General features: G+C 40.4%; 1 protein-coding gene across 1 annotated transcript in view; it reads right to left on the minus strand.

Moving 5' to 3' along the window:
• KCTD16 (potassium channel tetramerization domain containing 16) overlaps window positions 1–13,301 on the minus strand; it is a 166,207-nt gene extending 152,906 nt beyond the window's left edge. Inside the window, exon 1 of the mRNA XM_065410000.1 lies at window positions 12,470–13,301. Within this exon, the coding sequence (XP_065266072.1) occupies window positions 12,470–13,301 (832 nt within the window). The remainder of the gene's footprint in view (window positions 1–12,469) is intronic.
• Window positions 13,302–27,906: the final 14,605 nt, after the last annotated feature.

Here is a 27,906-nt window from a genome sequence, read left to right on the forward strand (position 1 = left end):
CTACAAATTGCTAATCACTTTGCCAGAAGATTCTGAAAAAGCACTAGAAAATTATTAATATTACCAATTTAAGAACCAGCTTCCTAAGCCTGTTTGTCTATTACAGCTGTAGAGTGTTCAACATCAACATTCGGCTTACACATGAAAAGGCACGTACGTGACTGATATTCAATAAAAAGTGGTCAGTGAGGTTACATTCTGTCTAACTGAACAGTTTATACGGGCATCTCAACAATGCCAATAACTAGGTATTAAAATGTAAAAGTTTATCACATCATCAGATTATTAGTTACCTTTTAAAATATTATTAGAAGGCTAATACAACAAGCTTACCTGTGGAAACCAAGAATAATAGCATGCATTGTGCTAATGCCAAGGACATAAGAACATAAGAGCTGCCATATTGGGTCAGAGCATGGTCCATCTTGCCTAGTATCCTGTCTCCTACAATGGTCCATCCCAGAGCTTCAGGGGGAATGCACAGAACAGGGCAATTATGCAGTGATCCAACTCTGTCTTCCACTTCTAGCTTTTGGCAGTCAGAGGTTTAGGGTCGCCCTGAGCAGAGGGTTGGGTCCCTGGCCCTCTGGGCTAATAGCTATTGATGGACTTATCTGCCATGAACTTATTCAGTTCTTTTTGAGTTACACTTTTGGGCATCACAACATGCCAAGGCAATGAGTTTCACAAATTAGTTGTGCACTGTGTGAAAAAGTACTTCCTCTTGTTTGTATTAAACCTGCTGCCTTTTAATTTCATTGGGTGATCCCATCTTTTTGTATTGTGTGAAAGGGTAAATAACACTACTCTATTCTCTTTTTCCACACCATTCATGATTTTATAGACCTCTATCGTATCACCCCTTACCTGTCTCCTTTCTAAGCTGAACAACCATAATCGTTTTAGCCTTTCCTTGTATAGAAGCTGTTCCATTACCCTTGATCATCTTTGTTGCCCTTCTCTGAACATTTTCCAGTTCCACTATACCTTTTTTCAGATGGGGTGATCTGAACTGGACACATATTCAAGTTGTGGGCACACCATGGATTTATATATTGGCATGATGATATTTTCTGTCACTTGTGGTGGGACAGCATTTCTGCCCAGCCTAAGAGCTGAAAATCACTAATAGCTGGGTGGAACCTCAAGAGACTGACCTGCAGAGGTCACAGCAGAGAGGCATGTGGCATAAGGTGACCGGTGAGTGGAACCATGGCTCACAGGGCGACCAGCGGAGAGGAACCATGGCTCGCAGGCGGCCAGCCAGAGTAAGTGCTCAGCAGAGCAAGCAAGGTGCCTTCTTCCCTGGTGGGAGATGAACTCACACAGATGCACCTCCTACCCTGGGTCCTCACTGACCAAAGACAATCACTGTGAGTGGGATATGGTGAGGGAGCAGAGGGGCACAGAAAAGGAACTTTTGGTTGTAGAACTCAAGAACATGAGGCAGAAGACACTGTCCCACATACTCTGGGGTGGGTGTCCTGCTCACAGTTTTATGATTATGAATCCTGCTTGTGGCATTTTCCCTAATTAATGTCAGGTGACTTCCCTCCTTTCATGAAAAGTTTATTTTCCACACTCAGACTCTGTGCTTGTGAGTGGGGAAGTATTGCCTCTCAGAGGCGCCTGGGGTGGTATGTAATTTTCCCAGGTTAATGGGTAAGGGCTCGAGCTGGTTCTGTGTTGTATTGTTGAAAAGGAACCCCTGGATATTAAACCTGGCCCTCGTTGCTGCCGGCTCCACATGGCAGAATGGTTACATATAGTCAGGATTATTTTCCCAATATGCCTTACCAACACTGAATTTCATATGTTATTTTGTTGCCCAATCACACAGTTTTGTGGGCTCCCTCTCTATAACTCCTTACAATCTGGTTTGGATTTATCTATCTTGAATCATTTTGTATCATCTGCAAACATTGTCACTTCACTGTTCACCCCATTTTCCAAATCATTAATGAATAAGTTGAACTGCACAGGTCCCACTACGGATCCAGAGGGCACCCCACTGTTCATCTCTCTCCATTGTGAAAACTGACTATTTATTCCGAAACTTTTCCCCCCTATATTTCAACCAGAGATGATTCATGAGAGGACCTTCCCTCTTATCCCATGGCTATTTAGTTTCCTTAAGAACCTTTGGTGAGGGACCTTGTCAAAAGCTCTCTGATAGTCCAAGTACACTATATGGACTGGATCACCCTTATCCACAATCCTATTGACTCCCTCAAAGAATTCTAATAAATTCTGAGGCATAACTTCCGTTTACAAAATCCATGCTGACGCTTTCCCAACAAATTGTGTTTATCTATGTGTCTGATAATTCTGTTCTTTACTACAGTTTCTACCAATTTGTCGGGTACTGAAGTTAGACTAACCTGCAATTGCCAGGATCACCTCTTCCAGTCATCTAGTACTGAGGCTAATTTCAGTGACAGGTTACATACCACAGTTAGTAATTCTGCAATTTCATATCTGAGTTCCTTCAGAGCCCTTAGTTGAATACCATCTGGTCCTGGTCACTTATTGCTGTTTAGTTTGTCAATTTGTTCAAAACCTCCTCTACTAATACATCAATCTGGGACAGTACTTCAGATCTGTCACCCAAAAAGAATAGTTCTGATGTGGGTATTTCCCCCACATCCTCTGCAGTGACGACCGATGCAAAGAATTTATTTGGCATCTCTGTAATAGCCTTGTCTTCCTTGAGTGCTCCTTTAACACCTTTGTCATCTAGTGGCCCCACTGCCTCTTTGGCAGACTTCCTGCTTCTGATGTACTTAAAAAACTGTTTATTATTAGTTTTTTGCATCTTTAGCAAGCAGCACCTCAAATTCTTTCTTGGCCTTCCTTATTATACTTTTACATTTTACTTGACAGAGTTTGTGTTCTGATTTCGTTGGGAACTAGAAGGGGCTCGGCAACTCTAAAAATCAGGCAAACAGTGGGCCATATTGAGACATCAATTTTTAAGTAGGACTATTTTTAATGAGTCATAATAGCACAATATGGCTCACTACATGTGTAATACACTGACTTAATGCATATGATTTTAACAGGAAAATTTGCTTAAAATAGATAGCGTGATATGGCTTCGTATTTGTCTTCAATTTTGTTTATTTTTATCCCTATATTAACTTGTTCACATCCTCTGAAAGCGATAAGGCAAAAATCACTCATGTAATGTTCTTCAGCATGGCATACTCACTCCCCACTTCATTTTAGAGACAATTTAAATCATTCCACCAACTCTAACCCACTCAATAACTATTTTCCTTCTTTACCAAGAAGGATACGTTTTACAGTAAGATTCATAAAAGGTTACTCTAATTCATTCTGAACATGTAATTTAAATTGTGCTTCTAGTTCCAAGTGTGCCATACATTACCCTAGCCTTTGAAAAGCTGCAAAAATGAGAAGCAGAGGAAAATGCTACTGCTAAAAATTCCAACCATTCCAGAATAACTGAAAAACAATTGCCACAGTGAAACATTTGTCTGGATATTTTCATACGTTTGTTAAAATCTAATTAAAATAAGTAGCTTCACTGTGCTCTCTCATTCTTGCTCTTTTATTCTTTCCTAGTTAGTCTCTCTTAAAGAACCACAGCTACACTCCAGCCAACTTTTAAAAAAAAATCTGAAGTCATCAGACTGGAAAAAGCACCAGAGAACAGACTGTTGAGAACAATTTTGAACTGGTCCTCCGGGAACATATAAAATGACAGTCAAACATTTCCATTTCTAATTTCTATAATTCTCTTCTCTTCAGGGATCCTAGCAACTGGAATTTTTCCTCCCACAGTATCTTCAGAGAGTTCAGTGTCAGGGTTCCTTTTTTCCATGTCTTTTCCAGGGTGATTGGTGCTAAAACTCCCCAGAGAACTATTACATATATTATATAAATTACAAAAATGCAATTCTAATCTCAAAAGTGAATCTGTGAAACTGGCATTGCTGAGGTCCCATGGTTAGTGCCTCTCAATGACATCCAGATCAAATGTGATTTGTTTACTGTTAAAATGATGGGTTTTTCTAACTGCCAGCCCTATAAACCCAAGCTGGGCACTGGAAGTCAAACCAGATTATTTATGGCTTGAACATGAGCAGCAGCAATAAAGCTTCTGCAAATCAGATTCTGTCCTCAATTATACCTGTTAACCCCACTGCAGAAAATAGGCTTCGAAGGCATAACTAAAGGCAAAATTTTGCTTTGCATATAGGGCTTGATCCACAGTCCACTGAATTCAATAGGGGACTTTCCAATAACTTCACTGGTATTTGGATTAGGTCCTTAAAGTTTAGTTAACATTTCTGTTGATGATACCCAAGCCAGAAGAGAATTCAGCTCACATTCCTCAAGTTGTTGTGGATCTGCAGTGCTAACAAAAAGGAAAGAGTAGTAAAAATGTTTTGTCACTAAAGTAAGCCAATGTGAGCTGGAATACACAGCAGATCCGTCGCACTACATAAGGTGCCATTTTTACATAGTCCCTTTTCAGATTAGAAAGGACCGCATCATTTCATGGAAAAGTCCCTAAGGGATTTATTAGAGAATTATAACCTTTTTAAAGGTTTTTTAAACCATCCTATAGGGATTCATAAAGAACTATACCCATTTTATAGGATGGATAAAATACCTATAGAGAGGTGATCACCCTTTATTGAATTCTATAGGTCTCTAGAAAAATTACATTACCATACAACCCTATTGTGTTTACCTTTGTTAAATTCGATGGGATTTTTCCATAGAGATCATGACACCTACTTTTAAGATTTCATCATTGGCCTATTCTAATTAAAAGCTGATGGCACAATATGACCCAACACATTCAGGCAAATTACCACTCAAAGTTAGAGAGCCCAAGTGACAGAAGGTTTGAATGACCAGCAGAAAGTCAGCAAAAGGATGCAGCCTCCGCCAGTGGGACTCCACAAGAGTACTAACTACAACTAGGGCCCTACCAAATTCACAGTCCATTTTGGTCAATTTCACAGTCATAGGATTTTAAAAATTGTAAATTTCCTGATCTCAGCTATTTAAATCTGAAATTTCAGTGTTGTGACTGTAGGGGTTCCGAACCAAAGATGGGTTGGGGGGGGGAGGTCGCAAGGTTATTGTGGGGTGGGGTTGAGGTACTGTCACCCTTACTTCTGCACTGCTGCTGGCGCTGCCTTCAGAACTGGGCGGCCAGAGAGCGGCGGCTGCTAGCCAGGAACCCAGCTCCGAAGGCAGCACCACCAGCAGCAGTGCAGAAGTAAGGATAGCAATGGTATGCCCTTTCTTCTGTGCTTCTGCCTTCAGAGCTGGGCCCTCAGCCAGCAGCCACCACTCTCCCGCCACCCAGATCTGAAGGCAGCAGTCCAGAAGTAAGGGTAGTAATAGTCCCTTTTCAGATTAGAAAGGACCCCCTACAATAACATTGCAACCCCCTTTTAGGTCGGGACCCCCAGTTTGAGAAACACCGGTCTCCCCCATGAAATCTGTATAGTATAGGGTAAAAGCACACAAAAGACCAGGGGAGACCAGACTTCACGGTCCATGATGAGTTTTTCACAGCCATGAATTTGGTAGAGCCCTAACTATAACTCAGAGCTCTTCTTCCCCAATGGAGAGCTAGGTAACAATATTGAGTGCCTTTGCTTGTGGTGAATCCACCCAGAAATCAGCCTGACACTGAATCAGGTCAGTAAAAATTACACTCCCCAATGTGCAATAATTTTGGACCAGGAATTAAATGGTATTTTTAATTACAGCAACATGATAGGTCTACTTATTTATACTAAACATGCAACTCCACATAGGGCAATATCCAAGGTGAGATTTAAGATAACTACTCCTCACAGTGAGTACTGTGTATCTAGAAAGGCACCAATAGAGGGGTGAAAGTAGGCCGGTATGGGCCAGTACAGCAAACTGGTAAGAACTGGCTGCCGGTACCGGCCCGTACGCAGCCAATGTTAAAGCGCTGCTGCGGCAGCGCTTTAATATTGCTGCCCCTTTTGCCTACCCCTGTTGGCGACCCTACCAGCAGGGCCGCTGACGGGGGGCAAAAGAGGCAGCTGCCCCAGGGCCCAGTGATTTAAAAGGGCCTGGGGCTCCCAGATGCCACTACTGCGGCAGCAGCTGGAGCCCCGGACCTTTTAAATGGCCACAGGAGCCCCGGGCAGCACGGGACAGGCAGCGCGGATGGGCTGGCTGGGGCAGGCTGACCCCAGCCCCGCCCCTTCTAGGGGCCTGGAGCTGGGCCCCCATACCGGTAAGTCGTTTATGTTACTTTCACCCACCACTGCACCAATAGTGCCATCTCCTGCTTTAAATCTCCTGAACAACAATAGCTATATATAGTTCAATAAGACTGGAGTAGCATGAAGGCAAAACAATGAAGTTAGACTCCTTAAAACCAGCAAAACCACTTTTTAAGGGTTTGTTTCACGTAATTGCTGACATGAGACCTTAACCTAAATCTTTAGGTCAATTTGTTTAGAATCAGATTAGAATAATGAGATTATTCAGGTTATGTATCGACATCTAAATAATCAAACTTCTGATCAGTGGGGTGACTCTAACCAAACTGTTCTACTATGGTAAAATTCTGAAGAGCACACTAGTCAGTCTAGATAACTAGTTGGACACAACTTGACCTTCACCCAAATTTGACACAGTGCCTCTGAGCAAGACCCTTGAAACCTCCTGATTTGGTGGTAACATAAGCAGGAAAACAGACCTGGATAACAGAATCACACCCTCATCAAGGTGCGGAAATGAAGCCTACTGAGATTTCAGACAAGCCTCTTATTCAGTATGATGGACAAGGAGCACTGCAGAATAAGCTTTTCACCCAGCAGTAGAATAAGAAACACAGATAATGATGATGATGAACTGAAGGCAACAGTCGGGGGATGGGGGCGTTGAACATCTCACATCAGCAGGAACTGAAGATGAACATTCTCAGGGCCTGGTTTCATTTTGTTATTTTTCTGGTCATTTTGATCCTCTTCACTCAAGACATTTAAAATTAGACTGAAGAAAATACTAGAAAATATACTAAAGAGAACCATTTGAAGAGGCAGACAGATAAGATAATGTAATAGCCTTTTCTTCTATGCCTAATCCATGTGGTTTTATATCTTGTGGATTTCAAAACACATTTGCATTGAATTTTGTTTGTCAAACTTTTGCCTTGAGGCTCAAGTTATTTATAGTATGTACACACACACTAATTAAATGTTCTTTCAGCTGTATTCACATGAAAATACTGACCTGCTGCTGCAGCTGGTTACATGAATCTCGGGTAAAATATGCCATATGAATGCCATACAGATTATATATGTGAGATTTGCACTTTCAGTTAAAGGCCGTCAAGCTAAATTCTAAGTGGATACCAATTACTTTACTTCTTCCCCCATCCAACTTCACTTAATAGGATATGATCATTAAACTGAAGATAATTTGAGAATACTCCACAACCATCTCTTTATACCAAACGGCTACCATCAAAGTAGAAAAATACCCCAACAAACATCATTTTGTTAAAAGGATAAGGTGAGAATGGGGCCAAAGTTAGGGTGACCAGATGTCCCGATTTTATAGGGACAGTCCCGATTTTGGGGTCTTTTTCTTATATAGGCTCCTATTACCCCCCACCCCGTCCCAATTTTTCACATTTGCTGTCTGGTCACCCTAGCCAAAGTCTACAACTCTTGCCATAATGAGTGGCAGCAGAGCATGTCTTTAAGGAACAAGAATCCTGTCAATTAATTTTCTGCCTACAGTCATATTGCCAAGGATGTTTCAAAGTTTCCTTTGAACATTACAGCTACTTGAGATGCTCTGCGTGCATGGCTATGAAGTGGCCTACTCAAGGCCAGGCTTAAGGAAATGTGCATAATTTCCTCAAATTTAAAAGTAACTTTCATGCTTGCTTAGATTTTGGAAAATGGCTTGAAGAATAATTTATTTGCATGTATCTCTGCACTCATTATGTGGACAATAATCTAATCTAGTTCAGTGGCTCCCCCAACCTTTTCTTGTTGGAAAATCATTAGAATACATTGGAGGATGGGCACCCCCACCAAGTCCCCTTCCACCACGTTTTGGCATAGTTGTTACTGTCTCTCCTGCTGTCTGTTCATTTGCTCTCTCTCTCCAATTCTTTTCTGTATTTTCTCTTCTTTTCCCTATCAGTTTTTTGTGGGGTTTTTTCCATTAGTGACTCTCCACTTCTCCCACAACTCAACAGAAAGCTACCTGTTGTGTGGGGTGTGTATCGTGTTATTACTTGGTGCTACCCACAGCTATAATGAGAGCTGGAAGAAGAGAGAACAGGAGCTTAGGCTAGGTCTACACTACAGCGGGGGTCCGACCTAAGATACGCAACTTCAGCTACGTGAATACCGTAGCTGGAGTTGCGAATTTTAGGTCGGCTTACCTGGCTGTGAGGATGGGGGAAAGTCGACTGCTGCCGCGCTGCCGCCGACTCCGCTGCCGCCTCTTGCCGTGGTGGATTTCCGGAGTCGACGGCAGAGCGATCAGGGATCGATTTTATCGCGTCTTCACTAGACGCGATAAGTCGATCCCAGAACATCGATTGCCTGCTGCCGGACCCTCCGGTAAGTGTAGACAAAGCCTGAGAATGGCAGGCTACACTCTAGACTTGCAGCCATATGCATGTGAGCTGCTCCCAAAGCCAGCTACATGAGAGGCCACTGAGAAGCAGAGAGAGAAGGTGAGTGCCAGTGGCTTTAAAGAAACCACCTGCTACTTTACTTACAGCAGCAGACTTGTTTGCAGTGGGAGCAGAATGGATATGGGTCATGTAGCTTACCCCAACCCACTTCACATTGCTATTGTCCTCTGCCCTGTACCCCCGAACCACTCTGGTATACAAACACACACACACAAATTGGGAGCCACTGAGCTAATGTTTAAAACTGGGGCTTTTCAGTTTTCCAACCTTTTCTCTCCTACTTCAGGTTTAAGAACTCATAGATATCTTTGTATGAGACCCAAGCCAACTGCTCTGGCAAGGGTGTAATTTTGGAATCAAGTGGAAAGGTTTAGTTTGTAATCTGCTCCTAAAATAAGAGGGGAGAAGTCTGTATGTAGACATTGCCTTAAAATTAGAGGGACTCAAGCCACAAAATTTTGACCCAGTTCCAGATGTCAAAACACACCAAAGTTTAAGAGGTATCCAAACCCAAGCTTTTGGTTCAGTCTATGGTAAAGATTGAAAACATTTCAAAAAGGAATATCCAAGTGCAGAGGGTGAACACTAAAAGATCAGGGTGTTTGGATGTAAGGTGTTAATTCAGGACTATCTGTACTTAAAGTAGTAGTAGAGAAAGCACATCAAAGGTTGACACTCTTCTCACTGGATCAAATTCACCCTTAGCCAATATAAACTCTGCTTAAACAGCCTTAGCACAGGAAAACTAGGGGGTGGAGTAGGAGAAAAGAAATCTATCCTTCATCCTCAACTACTGTCCCACCTCGGAGAAGGAATTGCATACTCCCTACACAGATACTACAGTCCCTGGATCTGGTTAATTGTGGACCCACTGTACAAACATAGCCTGTCTCCAAATTCCCCTTTGTACTGGCCTATTTGAAACTGGAGTGGAGCCCAGCTGCACTGCACACAAGGGGGAGGGAGGTTGCACAGTCATTCTGTGTGCTTGCTCTGCAGCCCTTCTCAGCAACACAGCTGCAGGTTTGCATGTTGGATACTTTCTGTGGCCCCTGAAATTCTGGTTAAATTTCACCCATAGTGAACATGAATCTCCCATTATCCTCAATGGCACCTACATATGGATACATGTCCCTTAGTATTAACATTACATTTTGTTGACTGCACAATCTGTAGCTATTAGCTTATCTGGAAAACTTCCACTTTGCATATTTGTCTTTGGTCCATCTCATTACTTTCAAATGGATTAATTTTCACATGCCGGATATTCTTTATCTGCATGCCAACTATGGAACATACATTATCAGAGACCAACATGGTTTTTCCCTCCATTCTTCTTTCTTTTAAAAATGAACGTCTTTCACGTCCATTCCCCATCTCCGAGGAGTATCTGAGCTTTACATTTTCACAGGAGGTAGTTAAGCTGCTCTGCTAAGAACATCTTAGCACATAACTACAGTAACTAGTTGCTTTAGAGCACCTCCCATGGTTTCGGCCCATTAACCTGAGCACAACCGCTTGATTAATTAATGCTTATATAGGCACAGTTGGCAGCTTCTAATTAAATAATTATGGCTAAGCAGCTGCACAGAAGTTGTAATGTCCCACTAGAAAGCCAGCTGTCAATTTTACTGGTCCTCAAAGCTTTCAAAAAATGACTTTTGGAGATTAGATGTAAAAGGACTTTTTCCACTCTACACATTATCTATATGTATTGCCTCTGTTCTTACATTAGCTCTGCCCATCACCAGATTATGAACATGCAGCTGTAAAATCCCTGCAATTCAACAATGGTAATTGGTACAGTAACTGGAGACAAACTAGTCACAACGGTCTGAATTGGATCTAGATTGAGCAGGATGAGTTTGCATCATGGTCATTGGTTTGGCCCATTATACAGATAGGGACCATTTAAAAAATTTAGGTCTGGATCGAGGTTAGAATTTCAAACATCCACAAAATTGAAGTGTGTTCAGATAGGGTCAGACACAAATCCTGTTGAATTCAATGAGAGTTTTTCCAGGGATTTCAGTAGGTTTGGATCAGGCCTGCATTGATGGACTAGGGAAGCAAAGTTAGATCAAGCTCATTACACACACTCACACTCTCTTTTTGCTCTCAGATATTTCTAAAGCCCTTATCACCTTGATATCTAAGCATCATCACTAATAATCACAAAAAGAAAGCCAATACCTAGCCCAGTCTATGAAGGATAAAGTTCTGAAGAATATGAATATAAGATATCAGTGATCTTTATTTGCTAATTAACATAACATTATTTGGGTCCTGCTTCAGTTTTTAAAATAGTTGGTAAAATTCCAGCAAGCGTATAGCTTTTTCTGATTTTTTTTTTTTAAATTTAAATAGGATTTACTGCCAGACATTTCTGAAATTACACTAATTCTACTGTAACTTCATGTCAGGTATTGATTTCAAATATTAGAAACCTAGTAATAGAAATCCTCCAGCTCAGGCTGAGTTTGAGCTGATCCAAGACCTCTGAAGTATTTTACCAAGAAGTCCTGATAGAAAACTAATTTTCAATAAATCGATGCATATCAAAAATACAGAAGGCTTTTTTGGAAAGCTAACTTAAGCACTATTACATAAGCAGATTTGGGCGGCCTGTTGAGTTCAGTAACAGGAGTAGGTGGTACTCAGCCTAGTGTTGCACTGTAGTTTATTACATGTCAATAAACTACTCAAGTTCTGGGCATCTTTCAACACAAACAGTCAACTCTTCATGTTACTGGGGATATATTGACTACAATAGTTATACAACGTAGCAGGTGAGACAAGTAGCTGTTATTCACCTTTCTATCCCTCTGCCCAACACATGATCTTTGAAAGATGATAAACTCCACTTGTGCAAAGGGACTAGGGAAACATTCTCTCCTTTACCTTATTGAAGTAAAAGTAAAATAGCCTAGCCCACTCCTAGAATATTTAAGTCCCAGAGTTGTGGAATGATTTTCTGATACAGGATTATGGAATCAAAATTACCCTAATGTTACCATTGGTAACAGTGTCCCTGGCTGAATATCAATTTAGGAAGTTAATGAGCCTGCTAGAGCTATCAGATCAAAATTAGTACAACAGTATGTGATCTGATGTGATTCCCGTTAGCAGGACATATCCATCTAGTTAGGAAGGATCTGCTTTTCATAACGTGTTTCATAACAGCATGTAGCCACCTGCCTATCTATCCACTGAATCCTCATTTTAAAGAACATAAGTTGGTTCTGAAAAAGATCCCTGTTGAAAAGGAGCCAGCACGACTGCATTTTTTCCACTTCCCTACATGTGTGCGTGTCAGCCTTGTTGACAGATGGCTTGGCTGACTGTGCCTATTATCAAACATCTATTACCTTTGTATATTGAATCTCATTTGAAGATTTTCTGTAATTAAATCTACAGTGTGTTTGCAAGGCTTACATTATATCCAGGGAGTACTCAGGAAATGTGTAAGGCAGTCAAATGGCTGATTCACAAAGCCTCGGATAGCAACACCTTTCAGTTGTGGGGAAGAAAAGGTGCTTTTGGCAGTCTGTGCTGCCACCTAGCCAAGACCACACCACTGAGTTCAGTGTTAATTTACATTTTAAAAGCTTATACTAAAGCATATCCCCTTGGATTCTGTTTTATCAGAAGAGAACTTCCATCAGCTGCAGAGACAATGAAATCAAACCTGCTAGTGCTCTGAAAATGAAATACACACCAAATGAGACAGGCTTTAACCAGATAATTATTTTTTCCCTACAAATCTCTTGTACTTACGGTAGAAGACATATTCAGTGTAGCTGGACCAGACTTTATCATCTGTGTACTGATTGACAAAAGAAGCCGTCACTGAGGAATTGCAGGCCACCATGTGGAATCCACATTCTGACAACATGTCAAAAGCCCTCTCCAGGTGCTTGAACTTGAGATAGAACCTGGAGGTGTATCTTTCCGGTGCCCTATCTGGGTCTCTACTCTCATTCAAACTTTCTCCAAAGACCTCTTTGACTAGAGCAATCCTTCCACAAACCAAAATCCTCGGGACTCTCCTGAACTTGGCATCAGCTTGGCTCTCTCTGCCCATGGTGCACGACCCCCTGTACCCAATAGTAATGAAACCCCATTTTCGATCTGAAGGTAAGAGTGATGATGGGGGGCATATTCTTGTGTCACTGCCTTGGGAGACCTCCTCGTAGTCGCTGTGGCAATAGTCATCGGGGCTTTGCTTGACATCATCAGGAGTTAGGAGTTTGACCAAGTCTGGGAGCTGAAAATATTCAGCTTCCCTTTTGAGTCTTCCCTTTTCTGGGAAGTGATCAGGCAGGACCACTTGCTTGTCCCTGAGATAGTCCAGAATGTAGCGGAAGAGGAAACCATCTCTATCAATGAAGAACCTTCCCTTGGAGTCCTTAGCTAGATCACTGGCTGTCTCTCTCTTGGGGGTGAACATTTTCCACAGCAAGGAGTGGGGGATGCCCACCAAGGTGGAATGGCGAGTGAAGTATACTTGACCACCTACGTTTAGCTCCACCACCTCTGGGAAGGCATGTAGACCAGCCCCTTGTTCTCTAGGAGGGAGGTAAGTCCTGCAGTTTCCACTCAAAGCCATTGTATTTTAAAACAAAAATCAGCCACACGGAATGGCAGGACTATCAATCACATCAAAGAGTAGAATGAGGCTCCTCCACCAGACCCCCAAAAGGACTCATAATATTTAAGAAATGAGTGGGGGACAAAAAGTTAGTTTGTTAAAAAAATCAGAATTGTCCAGAAGTGACTATGTCACGGAAGCTGGCAAAGAAGCTTAAAACCTAAACAATGGATGGAGAGCAATAACTTCATGAAATGCAATCGGATCTTCCAACAAAGTCCCAAAAATCAAGATCAAGCCAAGCCTACGATTATTCACAGGTCTGTTAAAGGGGGGAAACAAAATAAGACAATTATTTCCCTAAGCATCATAAAAGTTAAAATAGAGGGAAATAGGTCAGTTCACAAAGCCCCCTCTAGTTCTGATTGCAGGAGAGAAAATCAAGCTCTTTTGCTAAATAAAATTTTTGGCAAGTTTTTTTTTCTCCCCAAGCAATAATTAACATGTTTGGGGGAGGGGATACATATGGCAACATTTTGTTAACAAGAAAATACATACCTCAACTTTAAACAAGTGTCTAATTTAGAGCCTTTACAGATGAGAGAATGAGAGAGCATCAAGTCTTACCTTGGTTACAGTTAACGTATAGTTCTTGTGAAGGAAAGAAAATTTTCAGAGCAATCAGAACACACACAGGCTTACACAGAGTCCAGTTAATATCAAATCCAACCCCAGGAAGGGACAGAAAAGGTAAGAAAAGTGCTCTTAAGAATAGCCATCCATGTAGATCTCAAGAGTTAAACTGAGTCACAGGAAAGTTAACCGGGATGGGTAACGATGAAAAGCCAATCTATATAGCAATATCTGAGATGGAAAAAAACAAAACAAATCCCAATCAGGATCCTTAAAAGAAAGAGAGTTTCAGAAAGGACCTTGGTTTAGATGACTTGCAGAAACCCCAGAATCTGAGAAAAGAACTGGCATATTTCAGTGGGTTCCCAAAGTGGTATCCTGCCTGGCAGGAAGGGCAAAGAAGCTCCCATGTTCCCAGCAAGGGTAAGAGAAGACAAGCCTGCAGCCGTCTGAAAGGATGCCCAGGGTAGCTGCTTGGTCTGCTCTGGCTGCTGAGCTGGGTGGTTCCACAGTTCCCAGTGCAGTTCAGATGCTGTTGTTTCAGCAGTGCAGGGAAGAAACCATCCAGGGAAATGACTATTACATCATCTTAAAGGAATATGGCTTTGAGAAAACAGAAAAACCTAGAGGGGGACTTTCTGGTTCATTTTCCTTTTTTAATTTTTTAACAAGTTACAGAAGCAGCAGCACTGCCCAGTGCTGCCACAGACAGCTATTCCCAAAGAAGCTAGAGGCTCCTCCAGGGAAGGTTGACCTCTGGGTGGACAGAGAGATTCCAATTGCTGCTTCTTTTGCAGATTTCTGTTTTTTAAGTTCAAATAAAGTTCTTTCCTGTTCTAAGCACAGGGTTTTTTTCCATTAATCTTTTAGCATTACATACATTTCTCCTACAACACAAAAATTCATCCACCTATACAGCACAGAACCAAATGTGATTTTACTCAGGGACACACAGATACATAGAGCAAAATGATTGAACGTGTAAAGACTCAAAATGAACTTTTCTATATTTTATCACAGTCGGTTGATTCGTCTTTCAATTCCCTGACACAGAACTTACTGGAACCAATTATGAAAATAATGTGGAATAGGCAAGAGAAAAGCAAGTTTTTAAAAAAATAATCAGAACAGAAGCACAATTTTCCCACTGAACTGTAATTTCATAGTTAAACTAATTTGTAGGGGATTTCTAACACAGGAGTTTAAAATAACCATGGGGACTTTGTTAACGGGCTTGTGAGGTTGTAAAAATGAGCAATGTTTGAAAACATTTTAGCTAATATGTGTTAATTAAGTTGTATTTTACTGGTACATCAGCTTTATTGGACCATTATAGTTTTGAGCAAACCTTCAGGCAATGAGATAAATATAACATGTGCCATTCAGCTGAGGGCCTTATTCTGCTCTCACCTGTGATGGTGTAAATAGGCATTAGCTCCACTGAAGTCAGTGGAGTCACACCATTGTGGGATTGTCATCAGCAAGGCAGGGGAAAGCAGCAAAGAGTCCTGTGGCACCTTATAGACTAACAGACGTATAGGAGCATGAGCTTTCGTGGGTGAATACCCACTTCTTCGGATGCATGTATTCACCCACGAAAGCTCATGCTCCTATACGTCTGTTAGTCTATAAGGTGCCACAGGACTCTTTGCTGCTTTTACAGATCCAGACTAACACGGCTACCCTTTTGATACAAGGCAGGGGAGAATCACGGACATTGTTTTCCAATAGTTCAACCATGATAGTTTCTATTTGGCCCTGTCTAGATCCTAGAATTGACCTTGACCACCTAACACATTTTTAAACACCGCTGTCTTTGTCTACTATACAGACGCTCCCCGACTTATGCCAGCGTTCCGTTCCGGAACGCCTTGCGTCACTCGAGTTTTGCGTAATTCGGAAACGTATACCCAACCATTACACCAAAAACAAAACAAAACAAACCAAACAAACAAAACAAGCCACCTCCTATTTCTAGCTTACGGAACTTTTTCCGTAAGTGCGGATTTGCGTAACCTGGGGGGGCATCTGTATGTGTTAAATGGTATACAATATGTTAATTAGCACATATTAGTTGAAACATTTTCAAACATTGCTCACTTTCCCAATCTAGACAAGCCCTTTGACAAAATTAATAAATGTCTTGACTCATAAATATACCTGAAACAATCACCTTGCTGAATGACAAGTGAACCTATATTTAAGAAATATTTTACTTCCTTTATTATGAGACAGATTCTGATCTCATGCCAGTGTAACTCCATTGGCTTCCACTGAAGTTATGATTTACAACAGGATAAATGACATCAGCATCGGCCTCAGTATATTTAAACATGGTCAAAATTGTGTGCCAACTAATATATCAAATTCATATCAATCAGGCATTCTGCAGTACTTAAACACTGATTTCAGCCAGGCATGCATAACTTTTAATTCACATTTTAAACCTTTTTAATCTTTAATTTGTTGTAAAATACAAGTATCTCCATGTGTAACGCCTCCCTTCATCACCACCCTGCTAATAAAGTCCAGGACACTTTACACAGTCAGCACATTAATAAACTTCTCATTGCTTATTTATATTTAATTCAGCCTCTTCAACCAACGCATTAACCTGTTGTAGCTTCAATAACTTTTTTCATAGTGCAAGACTAACCTACAGTATATTTAGCATGCTTACAGCGCCACCTTATGGTTCATAGATATAATTACAGTTACATTATTTAAGAACATGATGGCTGTACTTTTACATCTTTTAGCTAGCTTTCAACTTTTATCCAGGAACCATTGTTGTGTGAACTAATTTTTGCTTTTTGTTTTTAGCTATTCAAATTAAGTCAGAAATTCAAAGAAAATACCAATTATACATTGGGGAAACAACTTTTTTATGGAATGCTGTACTTCTAATTATAAAGATCCCCAATCAGAAAACATATATTAAAGTCCATTCTTCTTCAGCAAAGAATTAAACACATGCTTAAAGTTAAGTCAATAGGACTTAAGCACATGTTAAATCAAAGTCATAATAGTACATGTTGTAACTGTTTACAACAAACATCACCCTGAAATTACATATGCATTAAAAGGCGGATCCTATGCCTTTCACATCATCTTTACCCAAAAACAAATGCTATTCAAAATTATCTGAGAGTATGATAATCAAATAAGAGTCTTAGTTCCAAGACCGGAAGGTACAGTTTTAAGCACAACTCCATTTTCATCACCGTGTTTTTGCATGGTTTAATTGTCTATACCTGTCTTGGGCATTCAAAACTAATGTGTGTACTCAATCTGAGGTTTTGTGCTTGCAAAAATGGGGTAATCAAAAATTGCTCATTCAAAGTTGTGCCTGCAATTTCAGAGGCCAGACTGAGATTTTGAAAATGTATCCTTAATTTTATGTACATAAAATACCAACACAATGATTTGAAAGATGTACTTTACTGTAATGTATCAAAATTAAAAGGGGAAAATTATTTATTTGAATACCTTCTGATTTAAAAAGTGAATGATGAAATCTAAAGCTGATGTTCAAAAGGAGAGCTAAACATTTATTCAAAATCTGTATTTTTTCTTAAAATGGTTTCAGTTGGAGGCAATGGTTGGGCTCCCAGGTTAAGTATCTCAATTAGATTTCTGGATTTGACTTCTAATTCCAGTTCAGCAGGGCCTGGGGACACTGGGGACGTTGTGCAATTGAGCCTCAGAAGGAGGAGGATAGGGAATCTTGCATAACTTGGTTGCAATCCTTTTAGCCCAATTTAATAGTTGCCATGTCAAGATCACAAAGGCCTTGTCTAGACTAGGATTTAAAGATGTGATGTTAGAACATGTTAGTTAACATGTCTGAATTAACACATTGGAAAAGCCTAGTACAAACAAGGTAGTGTAGAGTTTAGGCTGGGTTGATGCGTAGCCTTCCACTAGGATTTAACTCAGTTTAGCATCTGTTAAAAGTAGTGTGCCTTGTCTACACACTCTAGAGTTCTCAAATATGTTAGGTGGAACCTGCTAATTTATATGTTCTAACAACACATCTTTTATCCTAATCTAGACGAGGCCAATCGTGGCCTACAGACTGGGTGGGAATTTTAGGACCAGTTCACCACTGGTCAGTAAAAGCTGAGCCTGCTCATACCAGAGCTAAATTTGCCCCTAGTGACTACACAACATGCTACCATGAGTAAGATCTGAATTCCAATTCCAAGCTTTTGGGAGAGCATGTCTTGGAAGTACTGCAGAGGCATCAGGTTCACTCTGCGTCACTTCACTTTATACTGAATGTTTCAATGATAGACAGATTCCAATAAAGAGCATGGTGGTGCCTGTAAACATTCCCACAAAGTACTCTGGCAATGATACAGTGTGATTAGTAACACTGATGTGTTTAAGCGCTAAGTCCTTTTGAAACATTATAATCAGAATTGCCCTTTGAAAAGAACAATTACTTTAGAATCTTAGTCATAACAGCTTTAGAAATGCATTCGCACTTTTCAAATAACAAATGAAATAAATTCAGTCCAAGATCTTGTTTCTTTACAGCGGATTTTTCAATGCTGAAATATAATGCAATTTCTTTTGGTACAATTGCTTCCTTAGTAAAGCATCACATAAAGCTTCAAAGTCAAGCACAAGCCATCAGCCAAATTCAGCTAAATGCAGCCTGAAAAGAGTAAAACTCCCACCTCTCCGAGCCAAATATTGGCATAAGATATACATACGGTCAGGTAAAAAATATATATAAGGTATATACACATATAAAGTCAGGTATAAAATTATGATCTTAGTTACTCCAGTGTAAAACCACAACTCATCTGAAATCCAATGTAGAGGAAGTGCAGCATCTACCAGAAGGGAGTAAGATGAAACATGTTCTTCCTTTTAACTGATACCAGAACCACCTTCAATACTCCTGGAGGAAAATTTAGTCCTGGCATAAAGTGTAGCTTCCAAAGTGACAGGAAAGCTATGCTCAAATCTGGTAAATCAATGGTGTGACATCATTCCTGGAAACATCACCATTTAGATGCAATTGTTTTTGCAAAGTGGCATAATAACATTAAAGCTTTCTAGAATTCATGGGACTAATGTGTAAGACAAACATTGTGGGCGTCTATCTCTAATAAAGAAACACTGATTATTTAAAGTAAAGAGTACATATTTGCCTAAATCTATAACAATCATAACAGATATATAGAAATATATCACATTCCATCCCCCAGAACCACTTTAAAGACAAATATACAAACTATATACAGGAATCAGTTTATGTATCTACAGTGTGAAATGTGGAAGCTGTTTAACAGCACACAGCAACACTACGCAATAGTTTAAGATAGTAAGTGAAGAATATAGTTCCCAGCTGAAAATTAAGAATTTTGAAAGGGAGAATATAATAGTCTGAGTTGGAATTTGGCTGGGACATTTGAGTGGGGAACTCTGATGACTACAAGTGATCAGAATCTAATTTTTATGCGATACCCAAAAGACAACACATTCCAGCAGCATAGTGCTCTCTAACATCTGATTCAGAAATGACTGGGAGGGAAAAGTGCCATATCCTGCAGTACTTGGTGTTCTTTGGCAGTTTCATATTTACATCCTGATCCAACCCAACCCTGCTTATATTATGAGAGAGGAGCAGATCACAGCATATGGTGCTATTCCTGGGGAACATTTACACTAAGCCTTATGTACACTTTAAGGCCCCTTTATACTGCCAGAGCACTATAAAGAAGCCTTACTATAAATAAGAATCAGACACCAACTCCAGTAGATAAACTCTGGCTATTGCAATCAAACCTCCATCTAAACCTGTGACCTTTTCTTTTCACAGAGAAGCAAAAGAGTACTTGAATGTGCGAGCTCCAAGCTGCTCCAAAGTAACGTACCTTTAAATAAAATAAGTTGTTCTAGAAATGTTTATAAAATGCATAGTGCTCAGTGCTCACTTTCTAGCACTTAGCAGTCTTCACATCACTCAGGGAAGTTTGGAAACTGACAAAGAACTCCAAGTTCTGAATATGACAAGGAAAGGTACAGCAATCAGTTGAAATAACAAGTTGCCTATTGATACAGCAGTATGAGTTACATGTGGTAAAAGTCTCACCTGCTGAAACTCAGCAATTCTTGTGAATGAGAAGTCCTAATAAAATCTTTCACTTTGAAGAAGCTACATAAAGAAACATGAAATGGCAGACTTGTCCCAGAAAAGGGCTTGCCAGCCAAAAAGCTTGAATACCATAAAGTACAATTCATTAAAATATACATAGTCAGGCATTACAAAATTCTGCTCTAGAGCTTTTATTCATAAGCCGAGTGCATAATGTACGTCCATCAGAAGAGAGAGAAAAAGAATGACTTTTACAGCTGCTCAGCATGTGGGCAAGGTGTAAGTGGAGAGAGCCTGCAATTGAAATATGGGATGTGGGAAAACATTGTTTCTTCGCCCTGTAAAATACAGGATGTGTGCACAGCTTCTGCAGAGAAAACTGCATGCTACCTTTATCAACCACCATCCAAAGGACAAACATATCACACAAGGCCCATGTTTTCAGAAACTGACAACAAGGGGAGGCATGTTCAATCCAATTCAGTGACTGTCATTGCACATCAGACAATATTTCAACCAGGAACTGATGTATCCTTTGTTGGCAAACATGTTAGGATTTTCTTCGTTCGTTTCTTCGTTCTGTCCAATAGCACAGTGTAAAACCACAACTGTGGGCACAAATGGTCCTGTGTGTATGTGACACAACAGTACACCACTGCACAGACCGATGGGTAGACAGAGACCTCATCCACATTCACAAAAACACCCACAGATTAATTGAAACTGTAAAGAAATTGTCCTGTTTATTATCCAATTACCCTTTTATAAGGCAGTTTTATTTTATTTCTGTTCAAAAGTATTTCCTTATCATACCCCTTATCTGACAAATCCTCATCTGATTTCAAAGCCCTCTTAAGATGTGACATATTTATCCACAATAGAGCTAAGAGTGTTGTTCTGCCTCTGGTCCAAATTCTCCTTTAATTTACACTAGTGCAACCTCACTGAAATCAATGTGGATTCAGTGGATACACAGTATTGCAACTGAGTGAGAATTTGATCCTCAATGTATAGTAGGTGTTTGTACAGTACATAATCTCATGTTAATAAAATAGGGCCCTTTTCTCCCAACATGGGAATAACTCACATGTAGCAATGAAAATGCCTTGAATTCTAATTCTTGCAGGGAGAAGGGCAAGCTTTTTTCTCCATTGCAGAAGTGACAGAGGGAAAGGCCATGTCTCTTGGGAGATCATCTGGAGCCTATGGACTGCTCCTTGCCTCTGCTTGACTACCTGGTTCCTGACACCCTGTGGCTCATGGACACAGAGATTTCCCTATACTGCCCCCCCACCCCCCCGGAATTTCCCCAACACCTCCCCTCCTCAATTGTCAACTAGTTACATGCAGTGTTGTCAATTTGGCCATTGGTTGGAAAATTGAATTGAAATTGAAACATTAATACACACTTTAAAAGTATATACAGTATATGATAAAATACCTGTACCTGAAAGCATAATAGGTTTGAAAAGTATGAACAAAGACTAGCTTCCTCACACTGCTGTTTTTATGACAATGCTGGCACATTTGTGTTGGTGATGTTGGCCAACCTAATAATTTCAAATTATGATGTGTAAGTAAGGTCTAAATAAGCTCTCCACTGACAGCTACTGATGAGCCAGGGGGTTGGGGGGAAAGGCTTCAGGACCAGACTGTATTTACATGAACACACCTATTCTGCCTAGGTATCCAGCAGACAGAACTGTGTTGCCCAAGTGATCAATTTTGTATTGAATGTGGGGGTAATGAAATGTTGTTATCCCTATTGTATGAGTAAAGAGCAGCAGAACTGTGCTTAGCCTCTCCTGATTGAGGGAGTCACCCTGAACTGAAACAACTCACCGAGCAGGGGGTTCAGATGCCAGATTTTAGTGGAGAGCGAGAGGGTGGGGACACGTGTTTTGCTTAAGAGTCACAAGTACTATTTGACTTGCCCCTTTCCACTGTTTAAAGATAGAGCTGATTAGGCTCCATAGAGATTTTTGTTTTGTTAAATGACCACTAGAACAGAAATCATTGATAATCAGGTGTAAGTGCTTACATCTGCTGTGGGACAGTGTTTCTGTAGAAGGGACTGCTCAGCCTGCACTAGCAGTGATTTTCCCCCACTGAGAGCTGAAATCACTGAGAGCTGGGTGGAACCTCAAGAGATTAACTTCACAGAGGTCACAGTGGCTGGTGGCAGCAGGTGACAGTGCAGGGCCATTGGCAACAAAGCAGTGGAATGAACAGTGGCACAACAAACAACGGTGGCCACAGTGAACGGTGAGTGACTGGAGGAAAGAGCAAGGTGCCTTCTTCCCACCCCGCCCCCAGGAGGTGAACTCATGTGAAAGCACCTCTGAGTCTACACTGACCAAGGACAACAGTGAGTGGGGTCGGGTGGGGTGGGGTGGAGGGAAAGGTGAGGGGCACATTAAAGGAACATTTGTGGCATTGGCCAATGTCGGAAGACAGGATACTGGGCAAGATGGACCTTTGGTCTGACCCAGTATGGCTGTTCTTATTTATTTATTGGACTATGTTTTAGTGACTTTGCTCCAGAATGCTAGATTTGTGACTGGGAAACTTATATAAATATATGTTTCCAAGTAGGCCAAGATTTTTAAAATGCATTATTTGCCAAGGTCGTTATCGCACATCGTTGCTACCTTGAGAGGTCATTATCTTGGGGAGTTTCTGAATTAAACACTTTTATTATTATAATTAATGTTTACATAAGAATGGCCATAATGGGTCAGACCAATGGTCCAACTAGTCCAGTATCCTTCTTCCTATCTTCTGACAGTGGCCAATGCCAGGTGCTTCAGAGGGAATGAACAGAACAGGCAAACATCAAGTGATCCATCCCATCATCCAGTCCCAGCTTCTGGTGAACAGAGACTAGGGACACTCAGAGCATGGTGTTGCATCCCTGCCCATCCTGGCTAATAGACATTGATGGACCTATCCTCCTGGAACTTATCTAGTTCTTTTTTTTAACCCTGTTATATTTTTGGCCTTCACAACATCCCTTGTCAAAGTGTTCCACGGTTTGACTATGCGTTGTGTGAAGAAATACTTCCTTTTGGTTTTTTTAAACCTGCAGCCTATTAATTTCATTTGGTGACCCCAAGTTCTTCTGTTATGTGAAGGATTAAATAACATTTCCTTATCCACTTTCTTAACACCAGTCAAGATTTTATAGACCTCTATCATATCCCCCCCTTAGTTGTCTCTTTTCCAAGCTGAAAAGTCCCAGTCTTATTAATCTCTCCTCCTGTTTCATACCCCTAATCATTTTAGTTGCCCTTCTCTGTACCTTTTCCAATTCCAATATATCTTTTTGGGGATGGGATAACCAGGTGTGCACATAGTATTCAAGATGTGAGCATACCATCGATTTATACAGTGGCTTTATGATAGTTTGTGTTGTTATCTATCCCTTTCCTAATGGTTCTTAACATCGTTAGCTTTTTTGACTGCCACTGCACACTGAGTGGATGTTTTCAGAGACCCATCCACAATGACTCCAAGATCTCTTTCTTGAGTAGTAACAGCTAATTTAGACCCCATCATTTTGTATATATAGTTGAGATTATGTGTTCCAATATGCATTACTTTGCATTCATCTGCCATTTTGTTGGCCAGTCACCCAGTCTTGTGAGATCCCTTTGTAACTCTTCGCAATCTGCTTTGGACTTGACTATCTTGAGTAGTTTTGTATCTGCAAATTTTGCCATCTCACTGATTACCCATTTTTCCAGATCATTTATGAATATGTTGAGCAGTATTGGTCCTAGTACGCACCCCTGAGGGACACCACTATTTATCGCTCTCCATTCTGAAAACTGATAATTTATTGCTACCCTTTGTTTCCCATCTTTTAACCAGTTACTGATCCATGGGATAAGAGGGAAGGTCCTCTCATGACTGCTTACTTTTCAAAAGTCAATTTAAATTAAATACATTTTTAATTGTTTTATATTTGTTTTAGAAATCTAGAACTGTTATGTGTTTTGGTGTAATTTGTATTATCCTTATGTTAAATTTGCATTATCCTAACAAAACATTTAATTTATTCATATCTCTTTTATATGTTGTAGGCCAAAGTGAAAATGAAAAGACAAAAAACAATGCAACAATTTTTCTACTCATATGTCACAAAAACCATCCAAGGTAAAGAACACACCAAGCACGTATCAACGTGTCATCTGAACGTTCAAGGCATATATCTACATCCGACCAGCCTGAAGCACAAATACATCTACCTACTGAAGAAATGGTGTCTCCAAAACCTAAAGGTAGTTCCTGATGTTTGTCCGTCGAAGTTTTCCCATTTATTGACGTTATAAAAGATGACTACTGGTACACCTCTTGCAAGAAAGCTTCCAAATGCTATAATTGGTAAAAGTGGAGGAGCTTGCCAATGCTGACAAACTATGTGAAAAGGCTGCAAAACACCAAGCCTCTGGACTGCATCAACATGTAGAAATTAGGCTATTAAGAATGCTAAAGACACAACACAGTTCATAAGAACAAACATGGCTGTGGTATTATACTTTCTATTTAAGCAAGAGATACCACACACTGCAAACTGGAGGGCAATGTTAAGTGCATTGTCACTTGTTCATCCTGTAGTTGGACATTAGTTCCAAACAAGACCAGCAAATGCTCACAATCATTCTGCAAGAAACTCAAGTGACTGGATAGAAGCATGCAGTGCAACAGTGAAAGACTCAGCAGTTGAAAAAGTGAAGAACTCTCTCACCACATTCAAAAAATTTGCATATATGGCTGATGAATGCACCGATGCAAATGGGTGTCAAGTATTAAGTCATTGCGTACGTTATCTTGATGTCAGTGGTAGGCCAATAAATGCATTTCTAAATGTTCAAGTTAGAGAACCCACATCTAAGAAGACTTAAATGCTTGTAAATTGGACCCCAAACAGATAGCTGCGTGTGCATTTGATGGAACTGCAAACTTCTCTGGAAGACATGGTGGAGTACAAGCTTTGCTCAGAGAAAAGTGTAACCCTAATTTCTCCTATACACACTGCAGAGTCCATCTACTCCAACTAGCACTAGTACGAGCTGCAGACTCTTCAAAAGACATCTAAAAAGCCATAAATGTAATGTCTTCATTATATTCTTTTTTCAGCAAGAGTCCAAAAAGACTTAACATCTTGGAAAAAATAGAAGATACACTGGGACTGAAGTTCAAATTAGTCCAACCAGGGAAAACCCACTGGCTTTCTCATGAGCAATCCTTGGCTGTTGTCTTAAAATTACTGCAACCGTTATTACTGGCTTTAGAAAGTATCTACCAAGTTGGGATGAAACTAAGTAGTGAGGCTGGTGGACTACTTTTGCTACTTCATTCAGAGAAGACCATCACCATTCTCTTTCTTGTAAGTCTACTGTTGAAACTACTTGGGTCATTAAACAATACCATCTAGGCATCTGCTACAGCAGTAGTAGATCTTTGTCCAGCAATAGAAGCTATATTTGGATCAACCATAGAGATATCCATTGAAAACATACTGAAAGAAGCAAAGACTTCAGTCCAGAAGTTGACTAATGAAGGCATTTATATTGAATCCTTAAGTGAAGAGGACAAGAAGTGTTTGTTAAGACAGCTGAAAAAGTATACAAACTTGATTCTTACAAATCTATCACAGCGACTTCTGGATTCTACTCAACCTCTATGTAGCTTTTACAGAACCCGGTTGTGACGTTGCAGTCTATATGGTTTTATAAAATATGCTAATGAGTAAATATAAGGTAACTGGAATATGCTTCTTGCAAAAGGTCTCTTGAAAGGTATCATTACAAAGCTTATAATCTACTGAGTGTGATCATCCTATTTGTATAAATGTACCACTCTTGTATCTGAAACTAGAAATATGAAATATAACTCTGAGGGCCTATTGTAATTATGCAAAGTGTGGGCCATTAATGGTGGTTTGGAATCTTGATGACTCCCATTAACCAGGACAATTGACTGCAGATGGCTGTGTTTTACCTGCAAGTCTTCCTGTATACGTGTGTGCTGGCAAGTGGGCAATGAAGTCTTGCAGCGACATGTGATCATGTCACCTGAACTGGAATCCATCTTTAACCTGGTGTCTTTCCATTGAGAAGGAGGGGGTGGGAACCCAGAGAGGGACAAAGGATTCCCATCTTATGCAAAAGATATATAAAGGGGTGGAACAGAAGCTATCATGAAGAATCCCCTACCTACCACCTGAGCTGGAACAAGAGCTGTATCAGGGGAAAGAATTGTGCCCAGGCCTGGAAGGTGTCCAGTCTGAGGAAAAAAAACTTACTGAAGCATCTCTGAGGGTGAGATTATCTGTATTCAGTTTGATTAGACATAGATTTGCGCATTTTATTTTATTTTGCTTGGTGACTTACTCTGTTCTGTCTGTTACTACTTGGAACCACTTAAATCCTACTTTCTGTATTTAATAAAATCACTTTTTACTTATTAACACAGAGTATGTATTAATACCTGGGGGAGCAAACAACTGTGCATCTCTCTCTATCAGTGTTATAGAGGGCAAACAATTTATGAGTTTCCCCTGTATAAGCTTTATACAGGGTAAAACGGATTTATTTGGGTTTAGACCCCATTGGGAGTTGGCATCTGAGTGTTAAAGACAGGAACACTTCTGTTAGCTGCTTTCAAGTAAACCTGCAGCTTTGGGGCAAGTAATTCAGACCCTGGGTCTTTGTTGGAGCAGACAGGAGTGTCTGGTCAGCAAGACAGGGTGCTGGGGTCCCGAGCTGGCAGGGAAAGCAGGGGCAGAGGTAGTCTTGGCACATCGGGTGGCAGCTCCCAAGGGGGGGTTCTGTGATTTAACCCGTCACACCGATCCTATAGAATACCAACAGTTAAGTGGAGTGAGGCACTACCAACAATGGGGCTGCCATGTGATCGGGACAGAATGGAGAATTTGAACACAGATGAATGAATGAATGAATGAATATTTGACTTCAACTTCTTTTTTATCATCACTAGTGGCTCAACCCGATCTTTGTGCTATGTTTCCTCTGATGAAAGAAGTAGAAATTCATCTCTTGCCACTCCCAATCACAACAGCTACAGTTGAGCATTCTTTTTTGTCATTGAATAGAATTTTGTGTTCTGAAAGAAGTTGCCTTCTGCCTGATCATGTGAATGAACTAATGCGCATATCAATTGAAGGAATGGAAGTTCTGGACACATGAGAAGCCACTGAAAATGAACGTAGTGCATTCTGTTGCCTGATTTATAAGGTTAATAATATTAATTTGGATAGTATGGGTTTTAGGCTCGCCAATCTGTTTGATTAGAAGATAATAAGGTTCTTGTCCTGAATCAGACTCCATAGAATTTACAAAGGACCCTCGGGACAGGAAGCTCACACTGAGACAGATATAGCCTTAAAGACTTTTTATTAAGATAAATGAAGTAGTAATTAAATGGTAAAATGGTAAAATAATCAGAGTTACAAAGTTACAATTGTATTACTGCTATTCAAAAGATACATATGGTATTATGGTATTATATGCGACAAAGCTTTGGTTAATATACTCAGACCCTTCCTTGATAACCTGGTGGTGAGAGACACAGGACCAGCCTCGCCTCTGGCAGTTCAGGTTCCTCAATTCTTGAGTGAGAGGTGCAGAGCTTAGAAGAAGCTAGAGCTAAGAGCTATCGAAGCTAACAGAGTTTACTTAACTAACATAACATTAAAATTAAAACCTAATAAACAAAACTAAGAACAAAAGCGTAGGGAAACCCAGCTTAGCCTAGTCCCCTTGGAACTTAGAAAGTTTAAGAAAACAAGTCAGTCCCTAGCAAGATAGGTCACCTCTTTTATAGGGCACAGGTGTCTGAAATCCTTCCTCC

This window comes from Emys orbicularis, chromosome 8 (assembly GCF_028017835.1).
Source record: "Emys orbicularis isolate rEmyOrb1 chromosome 8, rEmyOrb1.hap1, whole genome shotgun sequence".
Classification (NCBI taxonomy): Eukaryota; Metazoa; Chordata; order Testudines; family Emydidae; genus Emys; species Emys orbicularis.